The 20,132-nt window shown below is 56.7% G+C and overlaps 2 protein-coding genes across 2 annotated transcripts; both read left to right on the forward strand.

The window, feature by feature from the left end:
* Positions 1-3,515: 3,515 nt before the first annotated feature.
* PRSS36 (serine protease 36) lies at positions 3,516-13,526 on the forward strand. The gene is made up of 13 exons (XM_045786258.2): positions 3,516-3,552; positions 3,822-3,857; positions 4,322-4,487; positions 4,900-5,180; positions 7,602-7,768; positions 9,893-10,380; positions 10,723-10,979; positions 11,061-11,227; positions 11,608-11,845; positions 11,975-12,116; positions 12,377-12,642; positions 12,718-12,839; positions 13,005-13,526. Exons 1-13 carry the CDS (start codon positions 3,516-3,518, stop codon positions 13,281-13,283), a joined length of 2,646 nt encoding a protein of 881 aa, XP_045642214.1. The 3' UTR covers positions 13,284-13,526.
* Positions 13,527-15,927: 2,401 nt separating this feature from the next.
* PRSS8 (serine protease 8) lies at positions 15,928-20,090 on the forward strand. The gene is made up of 5 exons (XM_045786066.2): positions 15,928-16,285; positions 18,062-18,224; positions 18,541-18,812; positions 18,903-19,069; positions 19,172-20,090. The coding sequence occupies exons 1-5, from the start codon at positions 16,201-16,203 to the stop codon at positions 19,478-19,480; spliced, it is 996 nt and encodes a 331-aa protein (XP_045642022.1). The 5' UTR covers positions 15,928-16,200; the 3' UTR covers positions 19,481-20,090.
* The last annotated feature ends 42 nt before the right edge of the window (positions 20,091-20,132 follow it).

Below are 20,132 nucleotides of genomic sequence, written 5' to 3' on the forward strand. Positions count from 1 at the left end.
TCAGAAGGGGGAATGAAACATGAGAGACTATGGACTATGAGAAACAAACTGAGGGCCTCAGAGGGGAGGGGGGTGGGGGAATGGGCTAGACCGGTGATGGGTAGTAAGGAGGGCACATATTGCAGGGTGCACTGGGTGTTATACACAACTAATGAATCATCGAGCCTTACATCGAAAACCGGGGATGTACTGTATGGTGACTAACATAATATAATAAAAAATCATTATTAATAAAAAAAAAAAAAGAATTACTGCCTTAGGGGTTTCTGGCTGGCTCCAGTAGATCACGTGACCCTTGATCTCAGGATCTTGAGTTCAAGACCCACACTGGATATCATCTACTTAAAAAATTATTGTCTTAGAGCAGCAGTGCTCAAATATAGTGTCGGAACTCCTTTTTTTTTAAGATGTATTTATTTATTTATTTGACAGAGAGAGAGAGAACAAGCAGGTGGACCGGCAGGCAAAAGGAGAGAGAGAAGCAGACTCCCCGCTGAGGAAAGACACCCCAACCCACTCCCGAGGGGCTCATCCCAGGACCCTGGAATCCTGACCTGAGCTGAAGGCAGCCGCTTAATCACTTAATCGACTGAGCCACCCAGGCGCCCCTCACCTGGGAACTCCTGAAAGGGTTTCCAAAACCCTTTCAAGGGCTGCCCAAGGCCAAAACTATTTTCATGATGTCAAGTGTACCATACAGGTTTCCAAAGGCTACTTGACTAGGGATATTCCAGAAGGCTGGCTGCAAAAGCGGATCTGAGAATCCAGCCGTAGTCTAGTCATCCAGACACCAGCGAGGTTTGCAAAAACATCTGCGCTTTTCACTTTCAAAAACGATGTCATTCTTTTCACTATTTTTTTTATCGTTTTCTTAAAAAATGTTACCCTCATTAACATGTAACAGACTAATTTTTTAGCGAATTAATAAGTAATTTTAAGTGTCTCTGAGTTTTCATTTCCAAGGCAGTAAATACTGATAGATATAACCCACGTGAGCAAAAACTCTTTGGATCCCTCAATAATATTTAAGAGCGTAAGGAGGTCCTGAAACCGAAATGTTTGAGAACTACGGAATTGCAGCAAACAGGGTAGGTGAGGGTGTTCATGGCACCATGTTTTGGTTTAACCAACCTACACCCTCTCTCTTCTTTCCCGCCTTTGATTGCCCATTGCCTCCTTTTTCTGAGTGTGTGTTGTATACACGACTGGGTCTTCATCATTGGAGGGGCAAATGCCTGCAAATGAGTGTCCGGGGAGACTTAGAAACTCCAGGAATTTCGACTCTTGATCTTAGGGTTGCGAGTTCCAGCCGCACGTTGGGCGTAGAGCTTTCTTGAAACAAACAAACAAACAAACAAACAAACAAACAAACAAACTGAAACTCCAGGATTGTGTTAACTAGTCTGAAGCTGTTGCCTCCAAGTTTACCTTCATTGTGTCCGTGGACTAGCTAGGGTTAGCAAGCTTATCAATGAACTCCAGTCGATTGTTGGGTCCCTGTGTTTGCATTTCCTCCCTTCCTAATCACATCTCATTTTCCCCTGCTCTTGCTGCCCTGGGATCGTATCTCTCAATGAAGCACAAACACATGGGCCTTGCCCAGGCTTCCATTTTCTAGGGAAACTGGACTAATAGAGTTGTGTATTATTACTAGCCCATAGTATTGATAAGAAAATAGATATACAGGTATCCCCTGCTTTTCAAGGGTTCGCATGGTGCTACTTTGGTTTCAGGAAAGGACTACGTTAGTACGTGTTTTCGCTAACTGAAAGAAATCCAGAGGATTTTCACTTTCTCGAAGAAAGGTGGAAAGGGAAAATAGTGGTTTGTTTTTCAGGCAGCCGTTATGGGGGCAGCAAGCACCCTGAGATCTACCTTCCTGGAAACCACACTCAGTCCCAGCAAGCAAGCTGTCATACCGTTGAACTGTGCGAGCTTCTGTGCTTGATCTCAATTTATATTGTGCATTTGTTAGCAAGATACGTCCTAAGGTATCAGAAAAGCCTAAGAAACAGGCACCTGGCCGGCTCAGTCAGTGGAGTGTGCAACACTTGATCTCAGAGTTGTGGGTTCGAGCCCCACGCTGGATGTAGAGATTACTTAAAAATGAAATCTTCAAAAAGAAAGAAGAGCCTAAGAGAGGTGATTTTTGGGATCTGGGAATGCTAAGAATCTTTTCCATATAAATTGATAGTAATGGCTTCTTTGCTTTATGCCATTTCCACTTCCCAAAGTTTTCAGAGAAATGTTCTACTTATGGGTAGCAGGGGAACCTGTGTGTAGCTATATGCGACGCTCCATTTCCGTTCTCCTCCACCCCTTCTCCATCCTGATCTGTTCCCCCAGAGTGACCCTTTATGGGCCACATCATGGGCTCCCTATCACTCTGGCTTCTGGGAAGTTTCAAAGATGGGAGGAGCTGGCAGGTGATCAGAGGGTAGGAGGAAAGCGAGATGGAGACTTTTATTTCCCAGCTCCCTCCCTGCTGAGCCACAGGTTGATAAAGGTTGCATTCCCTCATTGAAGGAGTTCCTATCCCGTCAGCCCTCTCCACCAGCTGCAGCTCTCCCTTTCTGTTTCTAGTATGTGCTCCCTCTCTCTGCCTCTCCTGGCAGGGCAGGGCAGGGCAGGGCTCTCCTTACTGCTAGCCCCAGGGTCCTTCACCATCCCTTGTGGGTTTCCCTTAACCCTGCCTATACCTCTGTAAACAGTTCCCTCATGAAACTCCCCTCGATTCCTCTTCGAGTCACTGTAAGTTTCTTAGTGGCCTCCTACTGCTAAACACTCAAGGGTTGAGTGACTTTCCCAAGGTCATACAAAGAGTGACAACACGTGATAGTACTCAAAAACACAGAAAAGGGTGGTGTCCTTTTTGGCTTTGCCAGCCTGCCCAGCCCCCTCCCAGAATCCTTGGCCCTGCCCAACCTGACGGAATCTGTGATCCTTTTGTTGGGATGGGATTGAATTCCCTAGAGCTCCCTTCCCAGACCTGGCCAGCAACTCCAGTAACCAGAGCTGTGTGAGAAGAAAAGGCCAAGCCTTTGGGGTAAGCCACACCCCGAACAGAGGTGAGGTCTCAGGTGAGTCACGCCACCGAGGGGCCACCTCCTCTGTCCCAAGGGCCTGGACTCACCTACAGCCTTGCCTCACCATGGACCCAGTACATCCGCTTCCCAGCACCTGGCTGTCCTCTCCTTCCACCTTTGCCCACAGGGTTCTCCACTCCTCCGTCCCCCACCCAACAGTGCCCTGGAGCTAGGACATCTGCCTCCCACCCCCACCTTGGGCCTCCAGAGACATGAGATGCTCACAGGGCTCTGGGTGGGGCCTTTAGGCTCCCTACTTCCCCCTTCCAGCCCCAGATCCTCTCAGATTGCCAGAGATGGGCTCCAGCCAGGGAGGGTGGGGCTGCTCCTGGGACCATCAGGTGTCACAGGCCGCCTCGGCAGTGACAGTGCTGTGGCTGGGAGCAGACCTTCACCCATCTCCGTGCCTCCAGCCGACTCAAATGTGCCATGTCCCAGCACCTGCTCCTTCTACTTGTGATCCTCGGTAACTTCAGGGGACAGAAGATGGCCTGGGTCCTAGTATCTGGGGAGCCGGAAAGCAGGACTCCTGGGTTCTGTGTGGGTAGTGGCGTGTCAGAGGAGGAAGGGGAGGAGGACGTCAGAAAAAAGGAGGGAGTGAGGTGTCAGAAGGGAGGGGAAAGGGGCCCTGGGAGACCTGGGGAGATGGAATAGCTGTAAAGATTAGCGAGGAGGAGGTCAGGGAGGGATATCAAAGTGTACGTCTCCAGCCTCTTCCTGCTTCCCTCTCTCCAGCCATCAGCCCCATCCCAGGAGCTTTCCAGGACTCAGGTAAGGCAGCTGGACTGGGGGAAAGTCACGTGGGAGGCAGAAAAGACAGGAGGGGTAGCGTGGGTGTTGGCAGGGGGTCTGAAAGAGCAGGGAACTGGGGAAAGGAAAGGTAGAGGGTAGGAGATGAAGAACAGGAAGATGGGGGCTGGGCAGTGTCAGGGGCTGGAACTCACCAGTACCTTCCTTTCTTTACCCTCCAACTCCCAGCTGTCAGTCCCACACGGGAGGAACCTGAAGATCTAGGTAAGGAAGAGCGGGAGTTCCTCAGATCTTAAAGAAAGTGAAGTCTGAGTGGGCGAGGAGGGAGGTGGAAGTTACCGGACAATAAGCAGTGCCTAGGTCCTCTTTGTTCTTTGTTCAGAGGGGCAAACCGAAGTCGGGTGGGAGACAGGGCCTTGTCTTGAGTTGTCTGGACCTGTGGCGTCAGGGACCCGGCAGGCCATGACCTCCATGGTACCCCATAGCAGACTGCGGTCGCCCTGAGCCCTCTGCCCGAATCGTGGGGGGCTCAGACGCACAGCCAGGCCGCTGGCCGTGGCAGGTGAGCCTGCATCAGAATGGGGGCCACATCTGCGGGGGCTCCCTCATCGCGCCTTCCTGGGTGCTCTCGGCTGCTCACTGTTTCGTGACGTGAGTATTCTCCCACGTCCGACCCCTCCCCAAAATCCAAGCCTGCCCCGCGGCTTGAACCGGTGTATTCAACCGCTAACTTGGAACCGAGCTGCGCCCGTCTCCCCGCCCCTCTGCGGGGGCATCCTGGTTCCGAATGTGGTTGACGCCGCCTGCAGACTCGCCCCACCACTCCACCAACTATCCAAATCTGAATTCCGTCTGTCCAGTGGCCTCTAAATCAGATCCACTCCTGACCCTTTTGGGAAACTATCTCAACCTGGATCGCCCCAGCCCCAAATCCGGATCCGACCCGCCCCTCCTGGGTTCCCGCTGATCCCACCTTCTCCCTGGCCTCTAAGCCTCCCCCCGCCCCCCCCCCCCCGCCGTCTTAGGGTCAACCTAACCCCCTCCCGCCTGGGCCTCGGCGCAGGAACGGGACCTTGGAGCCCGCGACCGAGTGGTCGGTACTGCTGGGCGTGCACTCCCAGGACGGGCCCCTGGACGGCGCGCACGTCCGCGCGGTGGCCGCCGTCCTCGTGCCGGACAACTACAGCAGCGTGGAACTGGGCGCCGACCTGGCTCTGCTGCGCCTGGCCTCGCCCGCCCGCCTGGGCCCCGCGGTGCGGCCCGTCTGCCTGCCGCGCGCCTCGCACCGCTTCGCTCCCGGCGCGGCTTGCTGGGCTACCGGCTGGGGGGACATCCAGGAAGCAGGTGAGTGAGATGGGGGGTCCCGGGAGGTGGGTTACCGGGGAGGTGGAGCCTACCGATCGGTCCTCGGGCGGGGACCTGGGGGCGAGTGCTAAAAGCTGGGGCCCGGGGTAGGCGGGCCCTTGGGGCGGGACTCGGGAGGTGGGACCCACGGGCGGGACCTTGGGCGGGGGCCTGGAGGGCCGATTTCTGGCAGGCGGTGGCTAAGAGCTCGGCCCGTCTCCGGCTACCTTATTCCCTGAGGGCTCGCAAACTGAGATTACTGACTCATCCACCCCGATTCCGTTCTCACCTTTCCTTCCAGTTTTTTTTTTTTTTCTTTCTTTCCTGGATTTAGGATCCGACTAGGGTTCCCATCCTGGCTCTGCTATTTGAGACAAAGCACTTCACGCAATCCGTTTCCTCCTCTGAAAATTGAGGGACACAGTGTCCAGTTCCTGGTGTTGTTGGGTGGATTAAATGAGAAAACCCACGTAAAGTTTATAGCACCGTGCCTAACATAGCAATTAAGGCATTTTAGGTATTTTTGCCCTGGGTAATCGTGCACAAGAGCACTACACCAGGAGTATTGTAAGCATTCAGCATATGTCAGTTTCTGCCCTCCTCTCCCCTGTCCCTCTTCCTCCCGTCCTCCCCTCTCCTCACTCATCTTCTACTTACCCACCTCCTGTCTTCTCCCAACTCACCCACATTCCTTCAGTTTCGTTCGATCAGCAGGTGTCTTGTGACCACCTTCTTGTGCCAGGCACTGACTTAGGCATTAGAGATACGCCAGTGAAAATAACAAGGCTTCTCAGAGCTGAAGTCCTAGTAGGTAGACAAGCTGTAAATGCAGTAGATAAGCAAACACTATGTTAGGAGGTGTGGGGGAAATAGAGCACTTTCCCGTTCCCCATCATCCCTGTTATCCAATGCTACCTCTCCGTGTTAGCAAGGCCCCCGCGATGTCTCTGCACGTGCTGTGATCAGACCGGTGTGGTGCCCGGGGCTCGGGCAAGGGTGCTTGAGGAGGAGCTAACCACCGCCCGGGCTTGGAGGGGCCCCATCAGGGCAGGAGAGGACAAGGAAAGGCCACTCTGAGCACCCAGGAAGTCTGCGTGGGTGGGCCCAGACCATCCCGACAAAGGGCGGCTGGAACAAGAGATTCTGGGGAGGTTTTTGCAGAGAGGACATAAGTTAGCATTACAGAAAAGTTGGGGGGAGATGGAGGCCACTCTGGGGACCCACATGAGACATACTAGATGGAGAAGGGCCAGGTTGCCAGGCTGGAGTGGAAGGGGCAAGGCAAAGAGGCCCCAAAAGCTGCAAGGGCGGACCGTGAAAGCCTTAAGGGCAAACTGAGGGCCAGAGGACCCCACCAGCTCCCAAGATCCCTAGGACAATCCCCAAACCTCCTTGGATGACCCTCAGAAAGGGTCGGACTCACCATCACCTGACATCTTGGGATTGGGGAGGGGGGGAGCTCTGTCCACAACTTTCCCCCACCCGTTCCTGGATTCTGAGACTTTGTTTCCATCAAAGGCAGGGTCACCTCAGGAAAGGGCTGAGGCCTCAGATGTAGTGGGATCCATTGATTGTTCTTGGTACGATCAGAGCTGAGCTTTAAAAACGTTCCTCTGTCCTGGGGCGCCTGGCTGGCTCCGTCAGTTAAGCATCCGGCTCGTGATCTCAGCTCAGGTCTCGATCTCAGGGTCATGGGTTTAAGCCCCAAGTTGGGTTCTACACTGGGCATGGAACCTGTTTTTTTTTTTAATTAAAAATTAAATTTTAATTTTAGTTTAATTTAAAATTTAATTAAATTTTAATTAAAAATTAAAAAAAAAAAAGAACTTTCCTCTGTTAGCAACAAGCGAAGGGTAGGTTGGGAAATGGACCAGTGAGGAGCCCGGGCCGGTCATCCAGGCCCACAGCTGTGTCTCCTGCACTAGGCCAGTTGCAGTGAAAATTCCAAAAAGTCACAAGTGAGAGGTTTTCAGGGAACTGATTGGGGAGGGGAGGCTGAGACGGGGCCAAAGCTGACACCCAGAGTCCGTGCTTGGCAACCTGGTAGGAGACCATGCTAGTCTGTATGGCATCTTCGTTGAAAAGGGTGCCCTCCCAAGACCACACAACCCGTCCTGGGGCTCAGAGCTTAGTGATTTTCGCCCCCGCATGCATCATGTGACGTCTGCATACCTTTCTCCGCTGCACAACCCTCCGCAGGAGCTGTCGCTAGGTGCTTGCTGGGGCCATGCCTGTGATGAGGATGTGGGAAGAACGGAGAGCAGCGGGAGGTGACATTGACTGCTTTGGAATATAGCAGGCTCGGGTGTCACGAGGCATCTAGACAGATGTCCAGGAGGCGCCTGGAGGGCACAGCGCTGAGCTGGGGACCAGGTGACTTCGCATTTGCCCTAAGCGTTTGCTCTCCGGTTCTGCCCGCAGACCGCCTGCCTCTCCCGTGGGTGCTACAAGAAGTGGAGCTGAGGCTGCTGGGAGAGGCCACCTGCCGGTGTCTCTATAGCCGGCCTGGCCCCTTCAACCTCACTTTCCAGCTCTTGCCGGGGATGCTGTGTGCCGGCTACCCAGAGGGCCGCAGGGACACTTGCCAGGTGAGGGGAGGCCCCAGCAGGGCCAGGTGGAGCCCTGACCAGTAGGAAACAGGAGGAATAGACCAATCTCACCTCCCTGCATCTGGCTGGCTCAGCCCATAGAGTGTGGGACACTTGATGTCAGGGTTGTGCGTTTAAGCCCCATGTTGGGTGTAGAGATTACTTAAAAATAAAATTTTAAAAAGTAGAAGAAGGATGAATCCTTTACAGAAGTTTCCAGATGCCTTGCTGAAAGCCAACACATAGTATATTTTAACCATTTTCCCTAGAAACCTTCTTCCAATGGCACACACTTATTTTTAAGATGTATTTATTTATTTATTTGCTTGAGAGAGAGAGTACAAGCCGGGGGGGGGGGCGGACAAGCAGACTTTACACTCGATCCTGCCATCCTGAGATCATGACCTGAGCCAAAATCAGGAGTCAGATACTTTGGGGGTGTCTGGGTGGCTCAGTCGGTTGAGCATCCAACTCTTGGTTTGGGCTCAGGTCATGATCTCCTGCTCGGGAGATCACCCCAGATCTGGGCTCCCTGCTCAGCCGGGAGTCCGCTTCCCCTTTCCCTCTCCCTCTGCCCCTCTCTGCGAGCACTCACTCACTCTCTAAAATAAATGAATAGGGGCACCTGGGTGGCTCAGTCGGTTAAGCATCCGCCTTGGGCTCAGGTCATGATCTCCAGTTCCTGGGATGGAGCCCTGCCTTGTGTTCCCTGCTCAGCAGGGAGTCTGCATCTCCCTCTCCCTCACCCCCTCCCGCGTATGCTTGCTCTCTCTCTCAAAAAATAAACAAAACCTTAAAATAAATAAACTTTTTTTTTAATTCTCTAAAAAATGTCAGATGCTTAACCGACTGAGCCACCCAGGCGCCCCCAATGGCACACATTTTTGAGGGCGCTCAAGCATGCATGGTGGTGATGGGGATTCAAGCTAGATAGTTTTCAGGGTCCCTCCCAATTATGAGGTTCCAGGACCTATGGACATAATCCCTTGCCTTCTTGAACAGGGTTGCAAACACCAGATTCCTCTAAACCATGCGCTGTCCCGTACGGTAGTCACTAGCGAATATTTGAAATATTTTCAGTGTGACTGAAAAATCGAATTTTTAATTTTATTTAATTTAAATTTAAATTTAAATAGCCACACGTGGACAGCATCTGCCATATCGCACAGTTCTCAATAATACCTTTTTTTTTAAGATTTTATTTATTTATTTATTTATTTATTTGGCAGAGAGAGAGCGCACAAGCAGGGGGAGTGGTAGGCAAGGGAGAGGAGAAACAGGCTCCCCGCTAAGCAGGGGGCCTGATGTGGGGCTCCATCCCAGGATCATGATCTGAGCCAAAGGCAGACGTTTAACCAACTGAGGCACCCAGGCACCCCTCAATGCTTTTGAGCCTTCTTTGGGACCTCCTCAGGTCACAGAGATGCCTGACCTAGACTACAGAAGATGTCTTAGGAACAGTGTTGTTTCAGTGTTCGTTCATTGTAGTTCGTCCTGCTTACTCGCTTTCAAACTATCCCTTGTTGCTGCCTTTTTTCAAAAATATTTTATTTATTTATTTTAAAGATAGCATGCAAGCGAGATGAGAAACAGAGGGAGAGGGACAAGCAGACTCCCTACTGAGCACAGAGCCCGATCCCATGACCCCAAGATCATGACCTGAGCCAAAACCAAGGGTTGGGCACTCAACCAGCTGAGCCACCCAGGCACCCCCTCGCTGCTTTTCTAACAGTTTATTTCTAGCAGCCTCTTCTTCCTGAATGTTGGCGTCTCTGATTTACGTTAACAATTGGGCGCACTTAGAAACCCAAAACAGGGTTTATTTGAGCCACTTATGGAACAAGAATCATCTGGCTCTGAGTGAGACCTGTAGGTCTCTGTAGCACGGCCTTTAATGCATTAGCTTGGTGCCCTGGGCTTTGCTCGTCAGCCTTTCTGCCTTACAAGGCTTTCCTCTGTTTAAAGTTGTAGGGAATGCAGAGGACAAGGCTCAGACAGGGCAGTTTTCTAGAAGGTGGCTCTATGCTGGGCAACGAGAAGAGGTCTAGCACCTTTGTGAGGTGACCCAGTATAAGCCGGTGGGATCCTGGGCTGATCCCCTGATACTGAATTATCTATCGCCAGGGAGACTCTGGGGGCCCCCTGGTCTGTGAGGAAGGCGGCCGGTGGTTCCAGGCGGGAATCACCAGCTTTGGCTTTGGCTGTGGACGGAGGAACCGCCCTGGAGTCTTCACTGCTGTGGCTCCCTATGAGGCATGGATACGGGAACAGGTGATAGGCTCAGAGCCTGGGCCTGCCTTTCCCACCCAGTCCTGGGAGCCCCAGGCAGGTCCCTGGGAGCCCAGGGATGAGAACTGCACCGTTGCCCTGCCAGGTGAGGGAGCAGGACGCCTAGATGGTGGCTGGACATGGGAGATTGGAGTTGGGGTGGAAACTGCTGGGAGTCTGGGAGGCCCCCTGACCCAGGCCTCTCACTCCTCAGAGTGCGGGATTGCCCCAAGGCCAGGGGCTTGGCCCTGGGAGGCCCGGGTGATGGTGCCAGGATCCAGACCCTGCCATGGGGCGCTGGTGTCTGAAAGCTGGGTCTTGGCACCTGCCAGCTGCTTTCTGGAGTGAGTGAAAACCCAGTCTCAGACATATTCTTGCCCCTCCCCCCCCCATCGGCCTGAGACATTATCTACCTGTCCCTGGTCCTCCCCCTGTGTAGGGCAGGAGTAGGGGTGGAGGGGCACATCGGTCTGGAGGGCGGGGTCTCACTGGCAGGTGCAGGATCCAGCTTGCAAATCGGGATCCTTGTCTACTGGGGGTGAGTAGGGGGCAGTGTAAGTTCGATCCAGGATGCTGGGATCTGAGCGCACAGTTCTCTGGAAGTCTAAAGTCCAAGCCAGACCTGCGTCGTTCTGAGCTGAGTGTGCAGGATCCAGCCCACGTCCCCAGTTTCCCCCATCCCGCAGCCCCATCAACTCAGACGGCCCGCCCCGCGACCTGGACAGCTGGCGCGTGCTGCTGCCTTCGCGTCCCCGCGCAGAGCTGGTGGCGCGCCTAGTGCCGCACGAGAATGCCTCGTGGGACGACGCCTCGGACCTGGCGCTGCTGCAGCTGCTAGCGCCGGTGAACCTGAGCACGGCCCCGCGGCCAGTGTGCCTGCCTCACCCAGAGCACTATTTCCTGCCCAGGAGCCGCTGCCGCCTGGCTCTCTGGGGTCGCGGGGGTGAGCAGGGGGCCCGCGCGGGGCTGGACGGAGTCGGGCGGTACTCCGCCCAGCGCTGGCTCCCTTTCTTCTCCCTTCCAGAACCTGCGCCTGGCCCCAACGCACAGCTTGAGGCGGAGCTGTTGAGTGGCTGGTGGTGTCACTGCCTGTACGGCCGCCAGGGGGCGTCGGTGCCGCCGCCGGGAGACCCGCCCCTCGCGCTCTGCCCCGCCTACCAGGAGGAGGAGGAGGAGGCGGGGCGCTGCTGGGTGAGTGACGGGGGCGGGGCCTGCGGGACTGAATCGGGGGAGGTTGGGGGGCCGGGTCTGGGAGGGCCTGGGAATGAGGCCGAGCTCTCCTGGGGCGGGACGGAGATTAAGGCGGGTCCTGAAGGCGCTGGGGGCGGAGTCTAGCCCTGGAGGACTTTGGGGAGGGGCCTGAGATGGGCCCTGGGCGATGTGTGGTCGTCTTGCTACCCCTAGGTTTAAACAGAATCCTAAAGTGAGGGCGGGCTTACACAGATTAGTACTGGAGCCTGGCTTGGAGGAGGTGGGACTTGTTATGTCTGAGTACGGAGAGAGAGTGGAGTACTGGAAAGCTCCAGGACCTTTGATAGCCTCTTACCCACGAGCACACCTTCTCGCTGCAGAACTACTCTCATCGGAGCCTTCTGTGCCAGGAGGAGGGGACCTGGTTCCTGGCTGGAATCAGCGATCTTTCCAGTGGCTGCCTGCGTCCCAGAGTCTTCTACCCCCTGCAGACCCATGGCCCATGGATCAGCCATGTGACTCGGGGAGCCTACCTGGAAGACCAGCTGACCTGGGACTGGGGCCCTGAGGGGGAGGAGACTGAGACACAGACTTGTCCTCCCCCCACAGAACATGGTGGTGAGGGCTCAGGGCTTAAAGTCTTCTTAGGGCTTTGGGACTTAGAGGCTCCTATGTGGTAGGGCCATGGTAGGGCCTTCAGGGGTCAGCTGTGGAACCCCCACTTAAGTGGTCACCTCCTCTCCCCAGCCTGTGGCCTGAGACCAGAGCCCGCTGTGATGGGGGTCCTGTGGCCCTGGCTGGCGGAGGTCCACGTAGCTGGAGATCGAGTCTGCACTGGGATCCTCGTGGCCCCAGGCTGGGTCCTGGCAGCCACTCACTGTGTCCTCAGGTGGGTCTCACCCATCTCTTGGACAAGAGGGAAAAATTGATAGATGGGCAAAAGGACTCTTAAAATGGTGGGATAGTCTCCCTTTAGGGCTCTTAACAGTACAGGGAACTGCAACAAGTGTTTTGAGATAGAAGAGAGATTCAGAAGGAGGAATAATAAATGGAGTGACCTTGGAGTTCATTCTGCCCTGTCCCCGGCCCTGGGAAGGACTTTAGAGCAATTGGGGGAGGAGGAGGTGACATTGGGCTTTGTTCCAACAGGCCAGGCTCTACGACAGTGCCTTATATTGAAGTGTACCTGGGCCGGGCAGGGGTCAGCCCCCTCCCACAGGGCCACCAGGTATCCCGGTTGGTCATCGGCATCCGCTTGCCCCGGCACCTGGGACTTCGGCCCCCCTTGGCCCTCCTGGAGCTGAGCTCCCGGGTGGAACCCTCCCCATCAGCCTTGCCCATCTGCCTTCACCCAGGGGGTATCCCCCTGGGGGCCAGTTGTTGGGTGCTGGGCTGGAAGGACCCGCAGGACCGAGGTGAGAGCCCAGGGTCCCGGGGGTGAGAAGTGACTGAAGGTCAGAATCCCTGCGACAACTCTGTCTCCTCTCTAGTCCCTGTGGCTGCAGCTGTCTCCATCTTGATGCCGCGACTCTGTCACTGTCTCTATCAGGGCGTTCTGCCCCCTGGGACTCTCTGTGTTCTGTATTTGGAGGGTCAGGAGGACAGATGTGAGGTAAAGGGAGGGAAGAGGCTGTGCTGGGTAGCCGGACCTTAGAGACCAGGGGCCAGGATGCCTACGGGTGGGGACAAGCAGTGCTTTGTGGCTGGACTCTGAGAAGGGGCAGGGAATCAGGAGGAAGGGTAAGAGACCCTTTGGGGCTTGGCTCTGATACTGCAGGTGACCTCAGCCCCTCCGCTCCTGTGCCAGACCGAGGGAGGCTCCTGGGTCCTCGTGGGCATGGCTGTTCGAGGGAGCCGCGAGCTATTTGCTGCCATTGGCCCTGAAGAGGCCTGGATCTCCCAGATAGTGGGGGAGGCCCATTTCCTGCCTCCCAGTGGCTACCCCCACTGGCCCCCTGAAGGCAGCGACCTCTGCCCCCCCGACATGGCCAGGGCCTCAGGCTCCCCTCAGGCAGCTCTATTTCTGCTGCTACTCACCCCCCTGCTCCAGGCCTGAGGGGGCCTGGGTCTCTGGGCCACTGATCCTTTTCCTCTCCCCTCCCCCTCCTGCCCTCCACTTCCCGCCCAGCAGGGCCGGAATGTGCCCCAACCGGCTTTGTTCCCCTGCCGCAACCTCCAGAGCGCCCCACCCACCCGGACTGCAGCGGCTTCGGATAATTGGGCCTGGGTGCCCGGCTATTTTGGGCACGGGAATCCTTGGGGGCAGCAGGAAGCGGGACAATAAAGGTGTAAACACAGACACGTGGCCTTGTGGCATTGCTGGGGGCAGGCTGAGGGGCTGGGGGAAGCCCAAGAATAGGGCCCATCCCTACTGGGCCTCTGTGAGTCAGGCCTTGGGCTCCCAGGAAATGTGTCCCTGATAACGTGGCAGCTGTCCCTCATTCCTGCCCCAGGGCGGGGGAGGTGGGGTGGCAGCTGGGTGTGTGTCACCTCCCCGGTGGAATCAGCATCCCTAGCACCTGCTAGACACCTCAGCCCTAGCTCAGACCCTCCTGCCCTTCCCCACCCAGAGCAAGGACTGAGGGTGCGGGTTGAGGAAGGGTCCCAGTCTGGGAGTCCGGGGTCTCCCATATCCTATATCCACAAACAGCTGCCCCCCCCCCCGTATACGCACCGTGATGAATGCCCCAAAATATACACCTCCAGTGTCCCCAAGACACATGACATACCCTTCAACCGTCCCCCATTTTTACATCCTGCCCAGTGGCCCCACCCAGAGTTGAAGGGTCCTTGAGTGTACAACCCACTCCCTCACCCACCTTTTCTTTTTTAAGATATTATTTATTTGAGGGGCACCTGGGTGGCGCAGTCGTTAAGTGTCTGCCTTCAGCTCAGGGCATGATCCCAGACCAGCGTTCTGGGATCGAGTCCCACATCGGGCTCCTCCGCTGGGAGCCTGCTTCTTCCTCTCCCACTCCCCCTGCTTGTGTTCCCTCTCTCGCTGTCTCTCTGTCAAATAAATAAATAAAACCTTTTTTAAAAAAAGATATTATATATTTGAGATAGCGCACGAGAGAGAGAGAGAGAGAGAGAGAGAGTGCGTGTACACACACGGGGTGGGGGGACAGAGGGAGAGGGAGAAGCCAGCTCCCCGCTGATTAGGGACCCCAACGCAGGCCTCCATCCCAGGACCCCAGGATCACAACCTGAGCCCAAGGCAGATACTTAACTGACTGAGCCATTTATTAGTGTCCTTCCCTGCGTGAATTCAACCACATTCCCCACTAACTACTAAGTGTCCAATAGATCAGCCCCTGAAGGGCTCCCAATGTAGTGGGGAGCACATACGGAGCCCCCTGCCTGGGGGTTAGCAAAGGGTCACAGAAGAGGTGATGTTTGAGTACAGAAAAAAGGGCAAATAGAAACCTGGGGAAGGAGGAGTGCTTGGGGTGGAAGGCAGCTGGTGAGGGCTCCCCTCTGGGGCTGGAGTCACCATCTCTGGGCTGAGTGGGCAGAGGATAGGGGAGGGGAGGTAGAAAGTTCTTGGGAGATCGCGGAGATGGGCCGAGTTTCTTAAAGAGCCAGGCTTATCGTTATTGCCAGATCCCGAAGAGAATATTACATTCCCACCTAGGTCCCCTACCCGCTCGGTCACCCATATGCCATCCACCACAAACATTTACTACACCCACCCTCTACCCAGACCCCCCCCCCCCCGCCGTGTCCAGTGGTGCCCCCTCCTCCCCAGCAGTTAGCCTCTAGCCCCTCACCCACTCCAGGAATTCCCTGCCCTCCAGGAGGGGCCCTGACGTTTTGGCTAAGAGGCCCTAGTCTTAGGCAAAGTAGGTGGGGGAGTGGGGCTCTGTGTTCCTGAGGCTGGAAGCCAACACACATGCCCAGTTGCCCACAGACCCACAGAGGATAAACCCGACCCCCAACCTGGGCACACGGGCCTCCTGCCCCTGGGCCCGTGCCACGCGCTTGTTCCACCCGAGAACGCTTTCCCCGGACCGCCCTTCTCCTCCACCTGCCTTAACACCTTCCCAGGGCCCCTCGGGCCTCGGTTCTAATAGCACCTTCCCGAGGAGCCCTTCGTGATGCCAGGCTGTGTGATGCTCCTGTGAACCGGTCCCCTTCTTTATCATCGTGCCTAGCTTGAACTTGTTCTGTAATTGCTGTGTGATTACTTGATTCAGAGCTGTCACCCCTATTTCACGGTGAGCTCAGCAAACGCAGAGATGGTGTCTGTTCTGTCCCCTGTGCCTGGAACACAGTAGGCACTCGGGAGATATTTGGGAGATGATTGGCTCTCCCATCACACTCAACATACCTCACCTCGCACAGATGAAGCTGCGGGCACTAGAGAAGGGCCTGGAACGGCAGGCCCGAAGCAGGCCTGGGTGTCCTGGGCTCAGACCCCAGGCCTGAGGAGGGAAGAGAGGAGGAGCACAGCCGCCCCAGCACAGGCTGGGCCAGGCCCTGGGGGACATAACTGGTCTGGGAGACTTGCAAGACCTGGGACAGAGGGCAGTGGGGTCACATTCTAGGGAGTCTAGCTTTCAGGGATTTCCAGTCCTCACACACACACACACACACACACACACACACACACACACACACACAGCCTGGGGGTCTGGGAGGATTTAGGACTGTGTGTGAGCAAGAAAAGCTGGCGGGGCTAAGCGAGGAGGGCGGGACTAGGGGAGGGGCAGGCAGGTAGGTGCCTTTCTCCGGGGATCAACGACTCTGGAAGGTCCCTGCGGAGCCAGGCCCGGCTAGAGACGTATCCTCACGGGCTTTGTGCCTGATCCCTGCCTTCGAAGCTAGCCTTGGACGTCTCTTCCTCCTTCCCAGCGCGGATTCCAGGATCCCTTCCCGCTGGGGCCGATACCTGGAACTTGCCTTTGAAACCAGCCCTAGGTACCTTCCCTCGGGTGCCTGGTGTCTCTCCCCAGGGGCCCTGGTCCTGGGCCATGGCCCACAGGGCAGGCCTGGGGCCTGGGTGGCTGGGGGCTGTAGCCATTCTGCTTTTCCTTGGATTATTCCGGTCCAGCCTTGGTGAGTATTTGCGGCGGTCAGAGAGTGTGGGGCTTGGGGGGGAGGGGTGGTGGACATAGGCCGAGGGCATAGCCCTTTTCTGGGCACATCCCTTATCCTGGGCTCAAGAAGCCCCGGCTTCAGCCTCCCTAGCTCTGGGCCTCTCTCCCTTCAGCTTTGGCCTCCTCGGGGGTGGGGGGCACAGTCCTCCGGAGAAGTGGCAGGTGCTAAGGGGTCTGGGAACTCTGGTCTTTCCTGTTTACCCTTCCCTCTTTCTCTCTTGCTCCAGGAGCTGATGGGGATGAAGGTGAGGCTTGTGTGGGGGAGGGGATAGGAAGGGGAATTGGACTCAGATTCCAATGGAATGTTTCGAGAGGGCCTGACCCTCTCTCCGGTAGGGCCATCTCACCCACCCTTACTGCCTTATGTAAATCCTCCCATTGGTCTGTGCGATGGCGATTATAGCCGTCGTTCTATGGAGAAAGAAGCCGAGGTACGGAGAACGGACTTGCCCAAGAGCACACAGCCAGTAAGAGACATAGCTGGGATTTTAAACCCAGGTCTGACTCCAAAGGAAGGAAAACCAAGCAGGGGTTTCCTTTCTTGCAAGGCACCCCACGCGACTCTGAGTCTGGTTTTCAACCCCCGCCTGACGGCACACTACCGGCTGTGTATTCCTGGCCAGTCCCCTCACCTCAAGAATGAAGTCGGTGGTGTTTGGCTTCTGGGGCCCAGTGAGGACTCCCGGAGATAAAGGAAGTGAAAGGCCCTCTCGCGGCCCAGCTTGAGCCATCACGAAATAGTAGCTATTGTCGTTATTATGAGGAGAGAAGGAGGAGCTTGGCTGGACAGTTTTCTCTGCTCCCGGGAAGGTGACTTTGTCAAGGGCTGTTGGGGTCTGATCCAAGCGGCAGCCTCAGTGGGGGTGAGGCCGTCCTGGGAACCAGATGTTCAGTGTGGGAGTCCTGTTGTTTGTTCGAAGCTTATCCATGACTCCAGCTGTGTGCCCAGCCCTGTGCTGGGCGCTGGGGACAAGGAGATCTGCTCCAGTCCCTGTCACTAGGGAATGCCCGGATTGGGGCAGTTGAAACGTGGTCACAGACACCAGCAAAACAGTTGTGTGATGGGGCAGTATTGGGGGACGCACGGGCCACCCCCCCACCCCCGGGAGCTCCCAGCATCGTCCAGCTCAGCCAGCCCAGTCAAGGGCAGCTTAAGGACAGGCTGACGTTTGAATCGCCTCCATTGGCAAATAGGTTTGCGGAGCTGAGTAGGGAGGGGGAACAGGATACTCGGCAGGGTGACCTGGATCGATCCAGCAAAGGTCTAGAGGCAAACAAGTGTGTGGCCGGTGTGTGTGTGACAGGAAGTGTCCGGAGGGATGGCTGGAGTAGGTGGTAGTGTCCTGGAAGGTCTGGAATGCATCTTAAGGGCAGTGTGGAGGCAGGAAAGGATTGAAGCCCAGGTGTGACCTGATCAGCTTTGTGGTTTATAAAGATCTTCTGACTTGTAAGGAGTGGACTGGACGGAAGGTAGGAGGACCCGAGAGGAAGGGAGCTGGACGAAACCCGAGTTGGGCGACGAGGACGGTAGGGGGCGCAGAACCAACCGTGCCCGCTGAGCAGCGGGACGGGGACACGCAGGTGGCTGGCTCCTGTGCACTCCCTTCCCAAGCTCCAAACCAGATTGTCAGGAAGCAGCAGGCCTGAATTCAGACCTGGGGCGGGGGTCCCAGAAGGACCTGACCCCCAGGGGGCCCCAGAAGGACCTGACCCCCACCCCTTGCTCCCCGGATAGCCGTCTGCGGTGTGGCCCCCCAAGCACGCATCACCGGCGGTAGCGGCGCAGCCCCCGGCCAGTGGCCCTGGCAGGTCAGCATCACCTACGACGGCACCCACGTGTGCGGCGGTTCTCTCGTGTCCGAGCAGTGGGTGCTCTCAGCTGCTCACTGCTTCCCCAGGTACCAGCTGGGGGGCGGGGGAGGGGGAGGGGGGAGTCTAAAATGGGCTAAGGTCAAAATTCCGGGGTCCGTTGAGGCCAGAGGTTGGAGCTCTTGGGTTGGGTCCAGGGGTAGCAATAATTAAGTCTGAAAGGATTAGTCAGGAGGGAAGGCCAGAGGTCCCAGGTCACAGGATAGAACGAGGATGCCGTCTGGGATCTAAAAGGCCCTTTGCCTGCGACCGGAACGTGGGGCTGGATGGAACCCGGATCCCCGAAGGGGATCAGGGAACTCGGAGAGGTCTCCTGGGTCCCAGCCTCGGCCCCTCCGCCTGCAGGGAGCACCTCAAGGAAGACTATGAGATCAAGCTGGGGGCCCACCAGCTGGACTCCTACAGCCCCGAGGCCGAGGTCCGCACGGTGGCAGAGGTCATTCCCCACACCAGCTACAACCAGGAGGGCTCGCCCGGAGACATCGCGCTCCTCCGTCTCAGTAGGCCGGTCACCTTCTCCCGCTACATCCGGCCCATCTGCCTCCCTGCAGCCAACGCCTCCTTCCCCAACGGCCTCCAGTGTACCGTCACCGGGTGGGGCCACGTGGCGCCCGCAGGTGAGGTGGGCGCTGAGGTCAGGCGGCATGGGGGGAGGGGCGCCCGGCTCCGGGTAGGAGGCCCCGGGTAAGCATCTTCTGCTCCTCCAGTGAGCCTCCTGGCCCCCCGGCAGCTACAGCAACTTGAGGTGCCCCTGATCAGCCGTGAGACGTGTAACTGCCTGTACAACATCAATGCCAAGCCCGAGGAGCCCCACTTTATCCAGCAGGACATGCTGTGCGCCGGCTACGTGAAGGGGGGCAAGGATGCCTGCCAGGTAAACGCAGGGGCTCCAGTGAGACAGGTGCCTCTTGGCGGATGGGGGCCGGAGGGGCTGGCGTGGCTGACCTGACAGTTACTGTGTGGCTTTTCTCTGCAGGGTGACTCTGGGGGCCCACTCTCCTGCCCTGTCGGGGGCCTCTGGTACCTAGCAGGCATTGTGAGCTGGGGCGATGCCTGTGGGGCCCCCAACAGGCCTGGCGTGTACACTCTGACCTCCAGCTATGCCTCCTGGATTCACTATCAAGTGACAGAGCTCCAGCCTCGTGTGGTGCCACAAGTCCAGGAGTCCCAGCCTGATGGCCATCTGTGTGTCAACCGTCAGGCCTTCAGCTCAGCCCCAGCCCGGGGCTTACTGGGGCTCATCCTTCTGCTGCCACTAGGCCTGACGCTGGGCCTCGTCTGTTGAGCTAGTCATCCTGGGAGCTGACCCTGCTTCCACGTCCACACCGCACCCGAGGACAGATGCCTGGCCCAGGAACGGACCTGGCCCTTCCCTGACCTCTTTTGGGCCTGGGGACGGGCTTGAGCCACTCCTTCCCCCCGGGCCTGCAGGAGCCCCCTCTTCTGGGTTTGTTCTTTGGGGCTACAGCCCACAGGCAGGAGGCTGACTCCCGGTGGTATCGGCTAGAACCTCTGGCCATCCCCACCTGCTGGTGGGGCTCCTAGGGAGCCCCTGAGGACACTGAGTGATGAAAATGAGCCCTGGCTCCCCACTTTGTTTCCAGAAGACTGGGCACCTGCCCAGCTCATTGCTGCTGAAGGGCTGGCTCCAGCGCCTCCCACTTCTGCCTGATGAGCCCCATCACTTCACCCCCTTCCTGTCTTCTGAGCTGGGGCTGCCTCTGGGCAGCATGTCTGCAAGAACGGGAAAGGCCCCAATCTTGCCCCCTCGGCTGCCATGCCCTCCCTGAACCTCGACTCCTAGACTCCGGAGGACTGAGCCCCCCCCGGAACTGGGCCTGGATCTGGGGTGAGGGATAGAAAGAACAAGCAGGAGTAAAATGTTTTGAGCACAACTGGCTGTGTGTGTGACGTGCAACGAGGAACATCAGCTCTTG

Source organism: Ursus americanus, chromosome 2 (assembly GCF_024610735.1).
Source record: "Ursus americanus isolate L20-20 chromosome 2, mUrsAme1.1.p, whole genome shotgun sequence".
In the NCBI taxonomy this organism is placed as follows: domain Eukaryota; kingdom Metazoa; phylum Chordata; class Mammalia; order Carnivora; family Ursidae; genus Ursus; species Ursus americanus.